The 21,340-nt window shown below is 46.2% G+C and overlaps 1 protein-coding gene across 1 annotated transcript in view; it reads left to right on the forward strand.

Annotated features, from left to right (window-relative positions):
• Nucleotides 1-21,340, forward strand: part of LOC121289704 (VPS10 domain-containing receptor SorCS1-like) — a 409,049-nt gene that overhangs the window by 207,018 nt on the left and 180,691 nt on the right. The window contains exons 18-19 of the mRNA XM_041209328.1: nucleotides 9,148-9,237; nucleotides 20,826-21,005. Coding sequence (XP_041065262.1) covers nucleotides 9,148-9,237; nucleotides 20,826-21,005 — 270 coding nt within the window. The remainder of the gene's footprint in view (nucleotides 1-9,147; nucleotides 9,238-20,825; nucleotides 21,006-21,340) is intronic.

Here is a 21,340-nt window from a genome sequence, read left to right on the forward strand (position 1 = left end):
CCGCAGACTCCTCTACAGTACTCCCCAATCGACTGGAAGCCAAACCTGTTAATTCTGGGCAAGGAATATGTCAGTGCTGTCACATTCACACTGTGGTCTTAAAACTCCACAGCGTGTTAGAAAACCCTGGCTCCTGGGGTTCCAGTGGCCTCCTGGCCCCCTTTACCACCCCCCACCATCCCCCTGCATGCCCCCCACTTCCGCTACCACCCCAACCACCCACCCCACCACCAACACCCTACTCCCGCTCCGAGGGGGTCAAAAATGAAAATAAACCCTCCAATACCCCTGTTGCTTTGTACTTGCTTTTGGAATTGTCCTTATCTAATAAAGGGGAATGAAACAATTAGCAAAACTCACACAGTGAGGTCGCTGAGTAATCAGCGCAGCACCAATCAGTGTTTTAATATTTTATGCATAACTCCTGATCCAGCCCGTGCTTTGGTTAATTCACTTCATTTTTCAGCAAAGTGTATAATAATTGCATCAAATATTTACTTTTGAATAAAACAATAATTTCTTCTGGTGAATCTTATACTCATCAAGAGATGAATGTCACTCACTCATGAATCATTCATGGCAGTGTTAGCTCGGCTCCATAGTGTAACATTGAACCTTAACCAAAAGGGAGTACATATCTAATGCTATTGTTAGCAGCAATGCAGGGCATTCTGGCTGGAAATGTCAGTAGAAGATGGAGACTATGGCGCAAGGATGAAAGCAGCATGAAGCGTACAAGAGGCCATCCTCAGTCAGCTCAACACATATCCCTTAAAGTGACCACCTCTCGGGTCAAAGGGAAACACCTGAGAGGGGAATTTTACACTTTTCCTTCTCGTGTACCCAATATTAGCATCAAACAGTCCTAGGGCAGATACAACACGAGCCAAATGCAAATGAAAGCTCCCTCCGCTCTCCCCAACGTATAGGTCATCCTTTGAAGAGCATTCCCCTACTGCATCAGTGTGAAGGTTTTTTTCCCTAATTATAAACATATATACCCGCATAAGATTTTTCTTCCTTAATGCGGCCATGTTTGGCAAGTCCAGCATTTATTGCTGATCCCTAATTTCCCTTGACCTGAGTGGCTTGCTAGGCCATTTCAAAGGGCACTTAAGACTCAACCACATTGCTGTGGGTCTAGAGTCACATGGAGGCCAGACCAGGTAAGGACAACAGATTTCCTTCCCTAAAGGACGTTAGAGAGCCAGGTGGGTTTTTAACAATGACTTATGATAGCTTCGCGGTCACCAATACAGGGACTAGCTTTCAATTCCATTTTCTTTTTATTAACTGAATTTAGGCAGCCCAATGACATTGCCACAACGCCACTGTCTCCCCTTGAGTTGAATCGTTGGGACCATTATTTTCAGCAAAAATTTAAGGTTCAACTTTTGTACCAACCATATTTGTGAGAGGTTGACATATGTGCTTGATTTGATCCCTGTGCATGGATTGGCTGGTCTATCTAGATCAGTTCACTGATTGGACAGTTACCCCCTGCCCTGTTGCTATGACACAGAAAGGAGAGACCCAAGCAAGGTCTGATCTGCAGCAGTCCGACAGGTTGCGCTGCTGAGTTCTGAGTCCCAGTGTGACGGGGTGAGACGAGCAGGTCATTAGGTTGTGGTTGTACCTCCTTGAGGAGCACGGTCGTCTGGGCTGATCTTGATGGTGATGTTAGCAGAGCATCAGTTCAAGCAGATCGATTTCAGGGCTTTCCTGTACAGCTTCTCCTACCTCCTGGGGAGAGGGGGAAGAGGAGGGGGTGGGGTTGGCAGCAAATGGCCTTTGATCCCTGAGAAACTAAGGTCGACTTTTACCTGAGGTATACGAAAAATTACAGGGTCGGCCTTTATGTGAGACAGACTTTTATGGGCATATATGGTTTATTAGCCCTCCTTGGACATGGTTGAATGAGACTTCAATTCAGTGGCTGTAATTTTGCAGTTTGTTCATGCTCACCAGTAACTTTGCTGGAACAGCCCACACTTATTTCCTACAGGATGTTTACAGCCAGCAGAGATAGGGAGCATTTCCATTCCATGAATTGAGGTTGGATCTGATATCTGATCATACATCCCTGATGTATGCTCTGCTTTCTTTAAAGTGACCGTTGTGAAAATTAAGAAATTTCTGAAATTATCGTCAACATTATTTTGTTTGTGTGCTTTGCATAGCAATGTTATAAAGTGGCAATAATTAATTACTACGCTAATTATTTCATCTGCTTATAAAGCTTTGCAATGCATACCCCTTATCCATGTGCTTTTTTTCTGCCCTGCTCTTTTTTGCTTCTTTTCACCACTAAAAGCAGTGATTCGAGGTGGGTATCTGCCTACAATCTTTCAGTATATGAATATTTTAATTCATAAACTACACAATTAAGTAATTTGTCCACTAAGAAAATAATAACTTGACTGGGCCAATGTTATTTGCAAGTGATCCAGGCCTGGAGCTCTGGAAGTCCCACTCCAAATCTCTTTGTCTCTCCATCCCATGGCCTCCTTTAGGATGACAGTTAAAACCTGTCTCCATGGCTAATTGTTTGATCACCTGTGCTAATGCCTCCTTCTTCGATTGGTGTCAATTTAGTAATAACCCTTGTGTGAAGCACCTTTTACTCCCTTTAAATTGCTACATAAATGCAAGTTGTTGTAAGTCGATTTCTATAGTATTTCAACGAATATGGACACCATGTAAACACAGTCAACAGTTCTATCTGACCAAAATATATGATTAAATATTTTTATGTTACCAAAATATTATGAATTATCTTCCACTATAGTCATCTTTAACAGTACTTACTGCTATATACAGAAGTTGGTAAATGTCCTAAAGTGTTGAAGTTTTTGGATTAATTGACTTGGTTCAACCTAATCAAATTTGATATGGTTGTTCCACGTAAGTGGAGACCTTTTTTATCCAGGTTTCATTTTAAGGGAAGCAACGTAGCATTGCATGTGAATGAGTACTCAAGCCTAATTCTTAGAAAAACTCAAAGATATTACGTGTGACCTTTTCAGAGACGTAGTCTGTGGGTTCATTGAAAATGAGAACAAGTAAAGTCTTATTGAATACAAACCTCAATTCAATCAGTTGTCACTCAGATGTGGAGCTAGAACAAATTTCTGGTTGTACAGCATTGCTGGAGATCCAAATTGTTTCAAGAAAAATCAATCATACCAATTTATCTTTTATCTCACCCAATTTTTATTTGGCATTGATTCTGATCTTTGTTTCTATCAAACGGAGAATGGGCTTGTGCTTTTTTTTTTAGCTCAGTTTATTATGTTCTTAATTCTTGGTCTTTTTAACAAGGAAACACAAAATGATGGATGCAAGTAGAATGAGGGAGAGGTATGATGCTTGTAGAATTAGTCCTTTGTGATCATGTGGTGGCCTGTTGTTCATGAATCATTCATGGCAATGTTAGCTTTCTTCTGTAGTGTAACAATGGAGTTTAATCAAAAGGAAATACATTTCTGGTGCTTTCAGTACAGCAATCCAGGATACTTTGCTTGAAGCCACCAATAATACCAACACAGAGCTTGAATCTGAAGGTGAGAAGAAGATTGCATTGATTCGGTTGTCAGTAGAGGATGGAGAATTAAGGCATAAGGATAAAAGCAGCGTTGAACACATAAGAAACCATCGTCAGTCAGCCCAGCTCTTAAAGGGCCCAGTCTTGGATTAAAGGGAAGGAGCTAAGAGAATTCATGGCAGGTACCCCAAAACAGGAAATGCCAATCGTCATGGGGTCTCTCAGGTCTTCATCAACATTGAGAGAAGGAGAATGAAGTGCCCTGTCCTGCACTGACAGACACCAAGTGACGCACCCTGTTCCATGTAGAGCATGTCTGAGCCTGTGCAGTCTACCCACTTTCCAAGGATGCATCAATAGCATTTAGACAACTGAACCACTGCCCCAATTTTTCTTGAACTGCCAGCAGTTTAAGCTCAGCTATTTCTCAAAATAATTTAAAGAAAAGCTGGGGCGCCATGTTTAAAAGCTTTATTTGGGTACTTGAAAGTTGTTTTTCTCTGGGAAACAGAGGTTGTGTTGTCTGTGTGAATGCGGAACAGATTAGGAATATGGATGTTCTAATTACGAACTTGTTTTAGATTTTTTTTATGTTCTGTAAAGTTCAGGAAGTGTACTGAGCTGAGGAGTAGGAGACAAAGCATGGGATTTTATTGAGAAGGAGCAGGTGTGGCAATAAAATCAGCAAGATCGCCAGTATGTCAGGAAGCTGGCTTCAATATGCGGCTGTCTGATACTTAATGTTAACACCCGATAGTTGGGAGGCCGTCCTCTGCAACAGCTGGGCACACTGAGACTCAACTTCTGTTTTAATTCATGGGACGTGGGCATCGCTGGCTAGGCCAGAATTTATTGCCCATCCCTAATTGCCCTCATTCAGAGGGCATTTAAAAGTCAACCACATTGTTGTGGATCTGGAGTCATATGTAGGCCAGACCAGGCAAGGGGGCAACAGAATTTCCTTCCCTAAAGGAAGGGATGGTCATCATTAGACTTTTAATTCCAGATTTTTATTGAATTCAAATTCCACCATCTGCTGTGTCCCCAGAGCATTACACCGAGTTTGGTGGATTACTAGTCCAGCAACAATCCCACTATGGCATCAATTCAGGTGATCTCGACCACTTCCTCCTCTGCAGTTGTTAGCTATGGAAAGTCATCGCCACTTCTCTGCATCGTCCGACTGTTCTCTACTCTCTTCTCCTGCAAGAAGGAAAAGAAGAGATCTATCAGTGAGCGTAATGGAATGTATTCACTCTGTTATAACCTGCCTCACTAAATGGGAAATGTGTCATGTGATCCAGTCTTACTTTCACTTTTGATTTGAGCGGAGCGCACACACACAGCTTTGATCCCTTCAAGCTTTATACCTGTGTATAACTGTTCTCATGTGCCTAGTCTTAATAAATGAACCCTCAGCGTGTTTGCCCAGTCTCTTATGAGGGATTTGTGCCTTGTGTCTTATTCAGTAAATGAATATTATATCATTATAAGGACATGACATAGTGATTAGTGGTGGTAAGACAGGTGGAAGCAAGGTTAAGTACAGTCGTGACATGGTGAGCAGCTTCAGATTGTGCTACATGGCATGAGGAGACACTTGACATTTTGGTCAGAGCACAGTAAAATCACAGGTGAAGAGCATTTGCTGTGGATGACTTTTGAGGTGAGAGAGAGGCATGACGTTACATGAGGATGTGGGTGAATGTCAGTGGTGAAGGAACATATGGGGATGTGAGGAAGTGCACTGACAGAGGGGGGTGTGTGAACCTGCAAGGTAAGTAGGTGTGAAGAGTGATGTGCTGATGGGCTTGAGAAGGAAGAGTGAGGGGGTGGAGTGATACATACATCAAGATATGGGTGAATATGCCGCTACCCTTACCTTTACTGCCCTGGTTAGGCCATTAACTGCTTCCTACATTGGATCCAGGAGGGTGGCACTGTGCTCCTGTTACTTACCTTCTCAACAGCAGTCTTCTTCCTCCTGTTATTAAGGAACAACATCCCCCTCTGGGTCCTTACAGCCACCAGCAGCACATCTAGGGATGCATTGGTGAAGTAGGATGTAGCCTTCGTCTGCCTGAACTCTGTTTCAGAATTTCTTTCCCTTTTCATGCCAACTCCAATTGTTTCATCTTACATATTTGGAGTGTACCTTTAAATAGCAGAGTTGCATTGGTCATCATCATACCCACTGACACTAATTGCACGCGAAACCCAGATGTTAATAAAGTGGCTGCATTAAGCAACCAGAGACAGACACACTGCACATATTTCCAAGTGTCCCACATGCTATGGGACCCTGTAATCCCAGTAAGTTTGAACATTAAAATTCAGTGCAAAGTATCTTTTCCCATATTAACTTGAATGAAGTTTTCAAAAAAAGCACAAGTTAAAATTTTAAAGGAGCAGAACACCCCAATAAAGTGTGTTTTATTTATAGTTAAGCAATTTTAAAAATTCAAATTGCTGACACCGGAGAGAGACCAAGAGAGCTGTAGACAGTGTGTCTTTCCTCCCTCTATTTTGAGCTTTTCAAAAGAAAATGTTGAATTTTTAGAGGAAATAAAGCTTCCAAGGGAAAGTTGGCTACCAGCAGTGAAACAAGGAAGGAAACATGTTGCAAGAGCCTATCGCCTCTCATCATCCATTCTTGGAGGATTGAGAGGATGGAGGGATAAGGGTGACAGTAGAGCAAGACAAAGGAGATAATGTAGGAGCTGAGCAGAAAGTTCAAAAGAAATGAGTCAGAGTAGGGAGTGAGTGAGATAAAAACAAAAAAACTGCGGATGCTGGAAATCCAAAACAAAAACAAAAACAGAATTACCTGGAAAACTCAGCAGGTCTGGCAGCATCGGCGGAGAGAAACGTCAACTCTTTTCTTCTCCGCCGATGCTGCCAGACCTGCTGAGTTTTTCCAGGTAATTCTGTTTTTGTTTTTGTTAGGGAGTGAGTGAGTTTAGTAATGGTCATAGTGGTAAAAGGAGGAATAATCAAAAAGGGTAAAAGCAAAAAGCTGCGGATGCTGGATATCCAAAACAAAAACAAAAATACCTGGAAAAACTCAGCAGGTCTGGCAGCATCTGCGGATAGGAGCACAGTTAACGTTTCGAGTCCGAATGACCCTTCAGCAGAACAGTGGCTGCAAGAGAAGTAAGGTATTGGAGTGAAGTGTGAGTTATCGGGGAAGAGATATGATGGAAGCTTCGTCTGCCTTGTAACTTCAAATGCAACCTTTGGACGTTTGGTAGCTACTTTCCCTGCCTCATCATTGCTCCCCACTCTAGAGGGAGAAGAAACATATAAAAAGACAGAGTGACAAGCAGAAGAGAGACAGAGAAATAGCACGGCAAAGACATGATAGAGGGGTAAAAGAGAAATCGTTTATTGTTTACAATATGCAACACCATGGGAGTTCACGAGTAGCAAATAAATCCATAGTCATCGATCATTAGAAGAAAAGATTCAGCCAGGATACCTGTTTGAGAAATTGTTGCTGCCATGTGTGAGAACATTAATAGAATAACATAATTTTACAGATCATTTTCCTTCAGGGCTTTTACAATACCATGTTACAGCCTCAGAACCAAGCAAGATAAATGCCTTTTTTCTTTCAACCAGCTAATCAAACATGCCATAGAAATGTTGCATCACATTAACTTTTATCTACATAGGCTAAATGTTCTGGCCCCAAGAAAGAATGAATAAATCTCCGTGGGGACAATCCTTGGCTCACTGTGAACAGGGCTCGTAATAAAAGGAAAACTTGCTGTCACCCAAGGCCTCTCCAATGCAATTCTTGAGTAGGCCTCAATTATGATGAGAGTCTTGTCAAAGCTTACTTTCAACACATTAAAGAAGGTTGAGGACCATTTAGGCTGTCATATTGGCAGCTTAGAAGGAACAAGAAGTTCAGGGAGCATAAATCAAAAGAGTATTTATAAAATAGTCGTGAAACAGTATAACTGAGGGAGAAAAGGCTTTGAGCTAGAGGTAAGGGGGCAATTGCCCAAGTGCAACAGATGACACTTCCGCCTCTCCAGGGATGGGTAAGAGGTACTAAAACAGTCTCTCTGGATGAAACAGCAGTATGGAAGCTTAGGCCCAACTTGGGTCTTTCTGAAGAGTTGAGGGCTGGGGGTACAAGAGTTATTTGACATAAAAGGTAAAACCAAGCTTTTTGCAGCAACATTAAAATCAGAGATCAGCAGGAACGAAGTGAGACATGGAGCCTTTAATTTCTCCATTCCAACCAAGTGGAGTGACTCAAAATTAGCCAAGTAGTCCTCAGTCTTCCTAATACAATTTAGAGCAGCAAAATGAACTATGCGTTCTGTCAAAAAGGAAAAAAAAACAAGTACAAAGAAAAACTCTTTCACACCTCAAAGATATTCATGTACTTGATTTTTAAACAGATTCCTTTTATGATTACTTAGATGTGCTAATAAATCTCTGCTGATTACAGGGAAGAAATAGTCTTCTCTCTGGTTTGATTGGCATGTGACTGAGAAAGGCAGGTTAATTATGATAACCAGGAAGATCTATTTCCTTGTTTGTTCACTTGACAAGCATGCAAAATTAGGTCCTGCCTGTCAATGTCAAAAGGAGAAAGAAAGCACCGGGACAACATAGGGCCACAGGCAAGAGAAGACAGCGTGGCTTCCAGTGATGCAGCATGGTTAATTGGAGCAGCCAAAGAAGAGCTGCATAATCCACTTATCACTGTTGCTGTTTTGTACAACCATCTATTATACTGGATTGTGGTAAATTAAGTGAACAGCCAGGTACGAGAAAATACGGAGAGATAGCAGAGCATGAATTGAAAGCAAGACAGGACAGATGTCTTTGCAGAAAGCCAAGAGTTAGGGAACATAGGCAAAGCTGTCAAGGGGTTTCTATATGACCAGAGCCATCTTGCTTGGTTTTAGTGGTTTCTTCATATTCCCCTGTTATGTACCTTCAATGCATGTTATTAAAGAAAGTAGCCGGCATTTTCTCTGAATCACTGTAAGGTTGCTTTAGGTCCACTTCCAATGTAATGAGTAGCTAAAAATAATTAAATGATGACTGCCAATTATATAATGGAATTTAAAAGTTTATCTTTTATTGGAAATGCTTCCAATTTTGGAAAGCCATTCAAGATTCAGGGGTAGCCAAGTTATTGATATATTAACAGAATTTATTAATAGCATCCCTAAGCCAGAGTTTTGAAATGTAGTTGAGCATTAGGGTCACTTTTCCCTGTTCAATACTTTTTCCTGCTATTGTACCAGCCCTGTATTTAACTGTACCTCACAGCCACCCTGCAACTACGGAGGTGAGTCTGGGGCAAGCCTCATCAATAGGGAAGTCTCACTTGCATGAGAAGAGGAAGCTACTTCTGTTGTCTGTACGTTGCAAAAAAAAAATTGCCAAGTGGCTTTGGTGATAACACGAAAGTGGTCGTTTGTCTTTATCACCCACTGAGGGTCGTGTCAAAACACTTTATCGACCTTTCCTGTGTGTTTGCACTCTATAAAATGTTTACTGCCCATAACCAATTTCTGCTACTTTTCTCCAGCCCAAAGCAAATGTGCAACATTTTCTTGTGTTTCACAACCCAGGTGACAACTGGTGGACGGGTGACTTACTATGTGTCATATCGAAGAGAGAGCTTCGCACAGATGAAACTCCCCAAATACTCACTGCCCAAGGTAAAAAGAAAGTGAACTTTGACATCCTTTAGAACACAGTAAGCCTTTTCCCATACTGCATGGTACATCGTCACAACTGCTTTATGATGAGGTTGTCTTATGCATCTCTCTTTATTGGCAAGGGGATTAGCAGGAGGCAAAATACACTTGAGTGGTATATGGCTAGGGGAATCAGGAGTTAAAGACAGAGCACCTTTGACATATCTTTCTCACTTGTGAGCTCAAGTCTCCTCGTCTGTAAACACAGCCAGTGAAAAGCTCTCCTCACTAGCCAGAGGCTCAGTTCACAAGCCTGCCCGTCACTTGGAAGCTCTTATTTTGATCAATGATCTTATGAATGAAACGTTGTCAGCTATTGACAGGAGTCCACTAGACCAGCCCAGAACTTAGTGGGCCAGGTCCCAGCCATGGAGTCCCTGGATGGTCTTGTTGTGGGGGGGCGGTGGAGCTTCTATCGACCCCTACAGGACATCAGAGGTACAACTGGGGCCTCCTCTCTAAACAGGGATTTCCAGTTTCTCAGCTCTCATTCTGAACCTGGCAAGACATTGGTGTAAGAATGTCTTGTCTTATCAGGTAGACCTTGCCAGTAACCATGGCTTAGCGGTAGCACCCTTGCTTCTGAGTTGGGAAAGCTGTAGGTTCAAGGCCTACTCCAGAAAGTTGAATGTTCAATCCAGTCTGACGCTTCTGTGTGGTACTGAGTGAGGTGCTGTCTATGGATGAAGATGTTAAACCAAGTTCCCATCTGCCCTTCCAACTCAATCTAAACAATCCCACGGCACCGTCTCAATGCGCAGCAAGGGAGTTATCCCCAGTGCCTTGGATATTTGTATCCCTCAAACAACATCAATAAAAGCAGATCATCTCATCATTATCACATGGTTGTTTGTAGGAGCTTGCTGTCCACATATTAGCTACTCAGTTTCCTACATTACAAGAATGACTACATTTCAAAAATACTTTGTGGCTGTAAAGCGCTGACCTGAGGGCATGAAAGGTGCTGGGTAAGTGCAAGTTTTCTTATCAAAACCCACAGGATTGGAGCCTACATGGGGGTATAGCAGTTGAACCCTGAAGATCAGGGAGGGTGAATTATTTTTATCTTTTAAACAGCGGCCTGACACCACCCACACTTCTGTTATCATCAGTGCAGTGTGTGTGTGTGTGTGTGTGTGTGTGTGTGTGGGGGGGTGGGGGGTGGGGGGGGTGGTGTCATTTGTGCGAGGACAAAGGCCACTGGAGATGTACCGTGTCACCACAAAAGGATTGCTCTACGTGGCCTCTTCCCCAGCCTCTCAAGTATTGGCATAGCCTAGCCGTAGATGTCCTGCCAATGTGACTGCCAGGGCGATACATACACAGTGTTCCTGGGGTACTCTAATTAACCAGAGCCTGAGACTTTACAGTAAACCTGAATCAATTCTTTTCCTATTAAATGGCCTTTCTCCTGGTGATCTACAGTTAGAGATTGGGCTCTCAAATCTGGTACCAGATTTAGTGCATTCATCTCCTCATGATTTCCAACACCAGGATCACTTGTTCTCCCTGGCTTCCAGCATTCAACCATCCAAGCCTGCCAACTGTCCTGCATTCAATAAGAGTCTCACACCAGATTGAAAATTCTCCTACTTGCCATGTATAGATTACGCATTTCTCTTAAGAGAGCAAAAGAGAATTCACTCTGCTGGCTGAACAATCCCAGTATACAGAGCAGAAGTGAAAATCCACCATTAAATCTATGTGCCCTTTAGTAGTAACGGAAGGGTTTAGCTGCCAATATGATATGGGGATATCATTGCCACCATGGCTGTCTCTTGCTTTTTGTTCTTTCTCTTTCGTGTGGTAGTAAGACAAGAGGAAACTTGAGTCTTGTTGAAAAAAGAGACATACCGCCGAAACTTTTCTTCTTGCACTCATCAGGACAGATTCGCCAGTGTTAAAAACTATATTTTCTTTTAAAATGGAAAGACATTGTATTTTTTGAACACTTTTATTTTTTTAAAGAGGATCATAAGTTCACCTCGGACTTACAACAAGCATGCCGTTTCTAGGAAACCACATGATGTCAGCTACCTGATCAGCATGGCCCTAAAAGGGGAGAGTTGTTTGTTTAAACTGTAATTATTTTAATTGTTGTGGGAAAAAAAAACTGGTTTAAAGGCAACAGCCTTGTGGTTTACTGGAAATCACCTAACAGAGGAGCTTTAAGTTTTGAACCTGTTGTTTTTGAACTCAGTATGGAGAATAAGCCAAAAGGAAAGCTGCCCTAACTCACGCTCTCCCTGTCTTGTCTGAAATTCCATGTGTGGTTATCAATCTGCAGTCAGGGGATCATTATCTGAGCATATCGTGTCTGCATTTGGAAACCCAAAAAGCTGAGACAAGAAGAATTGATCCAGCTCTATATTCTCCTCCACACCAAAGCTCCGAAGGTGAGACCAGCGAACCTGTCATCACTCGAGCGAGCTCCAGATCGACAGTGCCGAAACCCTGCAAACGTTATCCTTTCTTTTTGCTAAAGTCCATTCTCCAAAGCCCATCTCTGCAGAGACCCTACCTGTTGTCCTTTGTGTGTGTGTGTGTGTGTGTGTGTGTGCGTTTGTGCGCACGTGCGTGTGCGCATGTGTGTGTGTATGCATGCGTGTGTGTGTGTGTGTACACGCGTGTGTCTGTGCGTTTGTGCACGCGTGCGTGTGTGCATGTGTGTGTGTATGCATGCGTGTGTGTGTGTACGTGTGTGTGTGTGTGCGCGTGTGTCTGTGCGTGTGTGCGTGCACGTGTGTGTCTGTGTGTGCATGCATGTGTGTGTGTGTGTGTGTGTGTGTCTGTGTGTATGCATGCGTGTTTGTGTATGTGCGCGCGTGTGTGTGTGTGTGTATATACGCGCTGGGGGGGGCCATTTTAAAGAGATGTATAATTATACGTCCAGATTACAATTGTGTGTTAACTAGTTCTTGCAACAGAAGAAGTTTTGTTTATAATAAATCAATCATGCTGAGTTTATTTACAGAAGCCTGGTTAAAGGTTCTTTTATTCAGGTCTAACAGTAGTGAAGGTAAATAATTGGTCACTTTGGTGATTAAGTTAAACATTTACACTAATGGTGCGATCTGTGGAGAATTTGGGTGAGACCAACTGCATCCCGGTCGTAACACAAGAATACCAAATTTCAAAGGGAATGACAAATTGCATGAGAAGCGAGTGCTGATTGCTTGGCAAGTGAACTCTGATTGGCAGGGGTGTTGCCACGGAGAATGCACCAGGAAACAGTTAACTGCCAAGCTTTGTAAAATTTGATATTCTTGTGAATCTGTCCAGATGAGTGCAAGATGCAAGGTTTTGATGGTATGTCTCTTTTTTCAGCAATATTCAAGTTCTGTACTACCAATAGTCTACAAGAGGAAGCCTTCCTTAAATCTCACAACCTCTGCACCATAAAAAGAAAGGAAAGGTAGAGAAAGAGAGAAAAAGCGAAGGACAGAGAGCGGGAAGAGAGTACATTGGCCAGGGTTTTCTGGCCATAGGGCAAGCTTGGCGGGGGTGACCGGGAGTGGGAACGGCCGCGAAACAGACCTCAGGCCGCAATTTCATGCTGGCTGCCCAACTAATGGCCAGTCAGCGTCAATCGTGCGCTGCGGCGCTCAGCGCTGGCCTGGGTCGGGGGGGGGGGTGGGAAATGAGGAGGGCCAGCGCAGCAGTCTGTGCACGTGCACACGAGTCTGCGCAGTAAAAGCCCTGAAGATTTTCCAAATAAACAATAACAATTTTAAAATGCTAAAGCAAAAACACATCCCCTCACGCGACTCTGTCACCTGAGCAGGGACGTGGTAGAGATCAGTGCAAAAAGTTTTTATTTCGTTTGAAATCACTGGATGAAACCTCACCCCCGCCTGTGGATGTGGTTTCGCCAAAAATGCAATGACTCCCACGCGCGCCCGCCGACCGAAATATCGTACGACGACGCTCGCCTGGCATCAGCGCACGTCAGTTTACACTCAATTGGGCCGGGCGCACACCCGCCCGACCAGCTCAATATTCTGTCCATTGATTTCACTTAGTTGCCCTCTGCCCTCTGCCCCCTGCCCCCTGCCCCCTGCATGAGGCCGTGTCCTTGGGAGGAATGATCCCAGATTTGCACCAAGTGCGGTAGTGGGCGGGGACAAGGACGTTTTACCCACCAGCCGCATTGGCAGCTTCTCACGCCGGATCGTACCAATGCCGCCACATTGACTGTAAATGAACGTAAACTGAACTGGGACCAGCCATATAAATACCGTGGCTACAAGAGCAGGTCAGAGTTTGGAATCCTGCAGCGAGTAACTCACCTCCTGACTCCCCCAAAGCCTGTCCACCATCTACAAGGCACAAGTCAGGAGCGTGATGGAATACTCTCCACTTGCCTGGATGAGTGCAGCTCCCACAACAATCAAGAAGCTTGACATCATCCAGGACAAAGCAGCCCACTTGATTGGCACCACATCCTCAAACATTCACTCCCTCCACCACTGACGCACAGTAGCAGCAGTGTGTACCATCTACAAGATTCACTGCAGGAATTCACCAAGGCTCCTTAGACAGCACTTTCCAAACCCACGACCACTACCATCCAGAAGGACCAGGGCAGCAGATAGATGGGAACAACACCACTTGGAAGTTCCCCTCCAAGCCACTCATCATCCTGACTTGGAAATATATCACCCTTCCTTCACTGTCTCTGGTTCAAAATTCTGGAACTCCCTCTCTAACAGCACCGTGGGTGTACCTACACCATAGGGACTGCAGCGGTTCAAGAAGGCAGCTCACCACCACCTTCTGAAGGGCAACTAGGAATGGGCAATAAATGCTAGCAATGAGACGCCCACATCCCATGAACAAATAATTTAAAAATTATGCAGGCAAGACTGGGTACCTAATGTACATGAATTTAAGTAGACTCCTTCCAGCCAGGAGTACAAGATGGGTAGAGCTGAGGAAGGCTCTTTGTGTCAACTGAGCTGAGCCATTCAAAAATTACCCACCAACCCTTCAGCAGAGCATCAAAGTGATTTTGTGCTTCTGCTCATGAAACCCTTCCTGAAATTCCGTTTTAAATATTAAACAGGAATGACATAAATGTGTTAAAATAGTGGGAAACGCTGACTGCCTAGCAAGTAATGAAATATCCCAGCAGGATTGTGCAGACATAGCATTAAGACATAACCTAGAGGGAAGAATAAAACTTGACAGAAGCAAAAGATGGAAGAAAGAGCGAGATATCGATGTGCGTAGCAAGGGAGACCCAGCAGGTTATCTGAAGGGACAGAGAGTTGCTGGCCTCCCCCAGCCTGTGGCTCACTCTGGCCAGAATTTTACTGGCTAGTCGTGGGCTTGTGCCAGACCCGGAAGGGCGTTAAATCCCGCGAGGAGATGTCAGGTGCGCATCCTGACGTCACCACACATTCGTGCGATTTTCCGACTGGCAGCCAGGCAGGGGCCGAGTAGACAGGCGTGGGATTCACAGGCGTGCACATCGACAATTAATCTGCCACTTTAACGCAATTAAGGGGGCAATGGAAGTCAGTGTTGTGTTGCCCGTGAGATTCTGCGCTCATTGCATGGGCACCACAAGCGGGTGGCCAACTCATTTAGTCACTTTTCGCACCCAAGTGAGCCTCGGCTGTGTGGGTTGTTAGGAGTTCAGGTGAGGGTTTGCTACTGCTTGTCTGCTGAGATTTCAGACATTTTCCTGTGATTTCTTCTGAAGTTTTTGCTTTGTCAGCTTTGTTTTGAGGACTCTTTTGTTTCGCCACCCCTCTTGGGGCATTTCTGCTGAGCGTAGCAGATGGGGATTGTGCACTCCACTTGAGGGTCCTCTTCTGAGGAGGAAGAGAGGGGCAGGTAGGAGAAGAGGCCAGTTGTCCACAGGCAGCACCCCAGGGAGAGACCTGTGAGGGGGGAGGCAATGGCACAGTGGGTGCAGGGCCAACAGGGAGAGCATGGTGGAAGGAACTGCAGAAGACGCCACTATCCTGCTACCGGAGTATACAGGCAGCGGCTCAACCATCTCAACATGTCTGAGGTCCAGTGCCACAGGAGGGTCCGTCTCTCTCTAGGAACACGGCGACATCAATATGTCAGATGATTGGTCCAAAAATCACCTCCAACTGTGTGGGTGGGCGCCCAATGTCAGTGGCTCCGAAGGTCACAGTAGCCCTCAATTTTTTTGCTTCCGTATCTTTCCAGGGGTCCGTGGGGGATCCGTGTGGAGTGTCCCAATCAGCCGTCCACAGTTGTGTCAAGCTCATCACTGATGGTCTGATCTGACCGGTCAAGCCAGCCAGGCTGAATGAACCAGAGGCTTCGCAGCAATTGCTGGGTTCCCCTGTGTCCAGGGTGCCGTAGACTGCACACATGTGGCCATCAAGGTGCCAGTGGATCAGCTGGGTGTCTTCGTGAATAGGCAGGGTTATCACTCCATGAACATGCAGATAGTATGCCACCAGACCCACATTCTCTAAGTCTGTGCAAGGTACCCTAGCAGCTCCCATGATGCATACATCCTGCGACACTCCCAGGTGCCAAGTTTGTTCATGGCCCCAGCTCAGTTGGATGGTTGGTTGCTGGGTGACAGAGGATATCCCTTGAAACGGTGGATCATGATGCCACTCTGGTACCCAAGGACAGAGGCAGAAGAGAGGTACAATAGGAGTCATGCCTCCACAAGGGTGAAGGCAGAGAGGGCTATTGGCCTGTTGAAGATGAGGTTCTACTGTCTGGATCAACCAGGGGGTGCACTGCAATATCATCCAGACCGTGTGTCACTTATAGTCATTGTTCACTGCGCTCTGCACAATCTGGCACTGACAACGGGGGACCCACTGGAGGATGAGGATAGCGAGGATGCCCACAGGCCTCAGAGGAAGATTCTACTGAAGGATCTGATGAGGAGCCCGGGCAGGGACATGGTGAGGACGTAGAGGCAGACTTAAGGGACCTTCTAGGAGGCAGGGACACCAGCAAGGCTTTCATTCAACACACCTTCAGCGAGTCTGCCGGGACCTGGTTTTACTCACATGGCAAGGATGCCACCTCCTTACCACATGTTTCTGAGGAGGAAATCCCATGATGCCAATGTCACTTCGCAATCTCTGGAACAAGGTTTGCTGCCTCTGCCTTCTATCACAAGGCACTGATGAGCTCTGCACCGATGGGAAACACAAAGGACACTCAGGGCATTGAAACAAAATCTAGATTTATATCTTTTCCAGAATTGCAAAAAAGGAACAGAACATATTTTTGTTTCTGCTGTCACACAAAAAACAATACATAACACTGAAGAAATGAAAGAATGTCGCCCATTATAACCCCATCCTGTGCTTATGGTGTCTTAAACTTAAGCTTGCGGGTGCTACCTCTTTATGCCACAACACCCCCCCACCCCCCCAACCTCTTGCTGGCAGTGGCATTGGAGGCAGTCCGCTGACTCTGCTATCATGTTGGTCCTGATGACCTTGGCGGTCATCCTCTGGCCAGTGGGGCCTGAGCGGGCTCCACCTTGGAAGGTGCGTCCAGCGACCTGGTTGGGCACTCCTCAGCCATCAAACCTTAAAAGATACCACGGCCACTGGCAGAGGGGGCAGAGGAGTGGCCGATCTTGTCCATAGCACCCTAAGAAGAGCCCACAGAGATGACAGGCAGCTCGTCTGCCAGCGTGAGGCACGTCTGGACCTCCCTGCTCACCACCGATGGACAGGCACCTAGCTGAGAGACTAGTTGCCTCATCCAACCTTCACACTGGTGGTGACCTCCTGAGGTCACAGCCAGTGTGTAGGAGTGCAGGTCTGAGCGGGACACCAGGAACCCCTAATTCTCTTCCTGGAGCTGCCTGTTCATGAGAGTTACCACTCTCTCAATGGAGGAGTCTGTGTGCTCGGAGCTCCAGGTCAATGCACTGCTTAAGCTTCTCAAGGACAAGGCACGCAGACCATCAAGGATCTCCGCCAGATCTTCCCATGCATCCCACTGATCATCTAGCATGGACGACTCCAAAGGTTCATCATCTGCCCTAGACATGGCATCGTCCTGGGCACCGGCTATCCTCCAACAGCTGGCACCCTGGGCGCTCTCTGCCTCCACCAGCTCCTCATGTGAACCTGCCGTGACCTCCCGACAGTGCACGACCGTCTGTGCCAACGAACTGCAGCCCACCGATGTGCTTGTACCTGAGCTGGGGCCTGCTAGCAAGAGAGGGTGTGACGCGGGTGGATCTGTGTGTGGCTCCTCCTCCAGTGTCAATTGAAGGTCCTCAGGGTTCTGTGTGGAGGGAGGAAGACAATGGGCAGAATCATCCCCGATTTTCACTAAGTGCCATAGCGGGTGGGAAAAACTGGTCGGCCACAAAGGCGGCTTTTCACCGCCGCGTTCTCCCAAAGCTGCCACATTAATTAGGCGTTCCCGGGATACATGCCATTTCCATGGTGGGCAGGCTCCCCTTTACCTGCCACTCCGTCACCTCGCCGCTTCATCATGCCAGACACCACATTCAAAGTTCAGCCACGCTCAGCGCTTCCAGCCCAGGGCTGCAGTATTGAAGACATGGCCCCGAAAGGCAAGAAGATTGCAGCCCTCAAGCACCTTTTGGACCACATGGAGGCCGCTGTGATGTCCTCTACACCCACTCTGGCCACAGGGGGAAGCAGCAACATTACCCCTCCAGCTTGGGCGATGGTGACAGTGGTGGTCAGTGCCAACGCTGCACAGAAGAGGTTGGCCATCCAATGCAGATAGAGGATGAATGATCTCATCTGTGCTAGGGTAAGGCAACCATCTCATCACTCTAAACTCACACACTCACAAGGCCATCACACATTCACTGGCATCTCACTCACTGCCAGCTCAAGGGGCATCACCACTCACTCTCGCACACACACCCTCACATCTCCATCTGGCCTCATCTCCTCTGGAGACTGCCCCCTCAGCCCTCACCAGTGAGGCTCCCCACGTCTAATAGCGGGAAACGCGGCCCACTATCGCTGGGCTGAGTGGACGGTCACTAACTGGCTTCACACCATCGTGAAACCGATCGCGCTCTTTTTCCCACTCACGCCACCGAACACGTCCAACGCCACTGAGCACAGAAAATCCCGGCCAATATGTCAATGGTATCAATCATTACACATTGAGTGTGAATGCTAGGCGACCTGGTGAGACTATGGACAGCAGCATCATGGTGGCATCGTCATTGCTGGGTCACTGGGGACTCTTGATAAGAAGTTACCTTTTGAGATGAGGGAACCCTACATTGTTTGCAGTCTCTGCCTGTGCCGCATTTGCCCACTGGACCCTTACCTTCCTCCAAGATGCCTGCCCCTCCGTGACCTGATGACCTTGGTATCCACTCACACTCGAGCTCTTGGGCATCGATCTCACATTTGCTGAGTATGAGCGGGTTGGGCCACCTCACCAGCCGTTCTTGTGCACTCAGCCGCATCATGGCTTCCCTTCTCCAGTACGGACAAACGTCTGTTCATTAACCCACCCACTGCCTGCAACACCATACCAGACTCTCACCCACTCCCCACGCACCCCCATCCCACCTGGGAAGCAGGTTGAAGTGCCCGTCATTTTTGCACTCCTGACCCTTATGTGTACCCTGGGTGGCTGGTCTGATCTCCTGGCCATAGCTGGCACAGGTAGATGTGCCGTCTGTTACTCTGAATCTTACACCCCTGAGCGCCATGAAGGATGGCCACCCTTCAAGACTTGCCCACTCAGTACTCCTCCTACCCGAGCGCAGAAGATCATTAAACCTTTCTCGGCACTGAATCCAGCTGCGGTGCACCACGTTGTGCCCGCTGACCCTGGTCCTCCACCTCTGCCCAGGCCTTCTTTATTTGGTGGGGTGGCCTCTCCTCTTGCCATCCTGTGGCATCAGAATATCCCAACTGGCACTCACTGCCTCCACAAGACTGCACAGGCCCTTGCCCAAGAAGCGGGAAGCAGGGCGCCCACCTGCATTGCCCTCCCGCCTGGTTTGTCGAGCGAGTACCGATGCTATACCCTTCGCTTAGATTTGGTCAGCTCCCTGTGCCTCCTCTGGAACTGATGGCAGCCTTCAGGGTAATGCCTCAGGCGTTTTAAACCACCCCCCCCCCCCCCACCTATTGGGCCCATCATCTGCCACTCTCCCACCCCCTGCCCAGCAGCCCTTGCCCAATGTGGGGGCGCACTTTCACTCTGGCCGGCCCTTAGTTGACCAGCCAGCGTGAAATCGCGTTCTTCTGACATTTGCAGGTGGAAGTGGCGATTGCGGCCACTTCCAGGGTCCACCAACCTCGCGCGCACAACGTGCGCAAAATTCAGGCCCACGTGTCAACTGAACGAGTGAATTCATCTCATCGTGGGGAGGAGAGGAACCAGAACTCAGCAAGGAGAGGAGAAAAGTAGACCAGGAAGCAAGCCTGTTCTGCTGATACCGTAGCTGAGTTGAAAAATATTAAAAGGGGATTAAATATTAAGAGTTGCCATTACGTAGCATCTTCTCACGTTGCTCAGGAATATCACTGAGCAATTCGCACGCATTTTCCTTTTGGAGTACTATGATGCAGGCAACAGACCATGACATTAAATGACCAATGAACCTGAGTTTGGTGACTTTGCTTGAGAGAGAAATGCTGTCCAGGGGAACTCACTGCTGGATATAACATTACATTAAAAAAAAGTAAAATTATGTCACAATCTAATACAGGTACTCTTCTTATTAATTCCTCTTTCATGAAATGTCAAGGTTTGAGTTGAAGTGTTCGTCTTCACAATTAGTTGTGTTTACAATGTGTGTCTCTATAAAGGTTATTTTCATCCGTTTCCATTCATTTCTAGGCAGACTGACTGTATCTCCCTAATCTGCTTTACCTATAAGCCATATTTATTTGGTGCAGAGCTAGAGGTACTTGGGAGGGGCTGGCCTCTCAGCTACCAACCTCTCTCCAGGTATATAATTCCATGCCCGTTATGTTTACCGACTGAAGAAGGTTTTCTGTTCCTTACTGGTGGGGGTTGCTGGGTGTTCATTTTGACTTTGACTGTGGGTGCAATACGAACAATATCAGGTCAGCACCTGCTGTACATCTCTGCCGTTCTTTCACCGTCGCTGGGTCAAAAACCTGGAACACCCTTCCCAGCTGCACTGTGGGTGTATTTACACTATATGGACTGCAATGTTCAAGGAGGTAGCTCACCACCTTCTCAAGGGCAGTCATGGATGGGTAACAAATCATGGCTTTGCCAACGACACCTACAGCCCCATGAATGATTTTTTTAAAAAACTCAGTCACATTTCACATTATATTCACTGCCCAATTTCCCCTGCCATTCAAACCAGACACTGCAATCTTGCTCGCAAATCACATTAGACACGTGCTCAACCATGTGGTAAATGTGGCCCAGTGATTGCAGGCCACAAATTAGTTCCGGGCGCATTGATTGGATGGAATGGATTGAGATGTACGCTCCCTGCTGTTCATGCATTGCCACAGGTTCAGGTAGGCGATGGCAATCTCAAAATAACGTCGCTGCAACTTAAGCATATTATTTTGTTGTCCTGGCAGGATATGCACATTATCAGTACGGATGACAGCCAAGTGTTTGCCGCTGTGCAAGAATGGAATCAAAACGACACATACAATCTGTACGTCTCTGATGCAAGAGGAGCCTACTTCACTATTGCTTTGGAGAATGTGAAAAGCAGCCGGGGCCCAGAGGGGAATGTTATGATTGACCTTTATGAGGTAATGTAATGTCTGTACTCAACAGTACTCTTAAAGATGAAGGCTTCTAACCTACTGAAACATGACATGAATGAAATGGAATTTTCCAGAGCATTTACATAACAAATGGCCAGCTGATGTGTTGGCTGCACTATTCCAGTGCTCAGTGTGTGAAAGGGATTAAATTAGCTCGGAAAGGATCAAATTGTCCCATTTGGAAGTACACTAATGTGTTTGTGGCTGAACACCATAATGGATTTAGTGAATGATGTTGTTTGATTGTAGCATTTAAGTCCAAGCTGAGTGCTGTTGGAAAAGAAAGCCATCCTTCTATATTATACACCTCGAAACATTTT

Source organism: Carcharodon carcharias, chromosome 17 (genome assembly GCF_017639515.1).
Source record: "Carcharodon carcharias isolate sCarCar2 chromosome 17, sCarCar2.pri, whole genome shotgun sequence".
Classification (NCBI taxonomy): Eukaryota; Metazoa; Chordata; class Chondrichthyes; order Lamniformes; family Lamnidae; genus Carcharodon; species Carcharodon carcharias.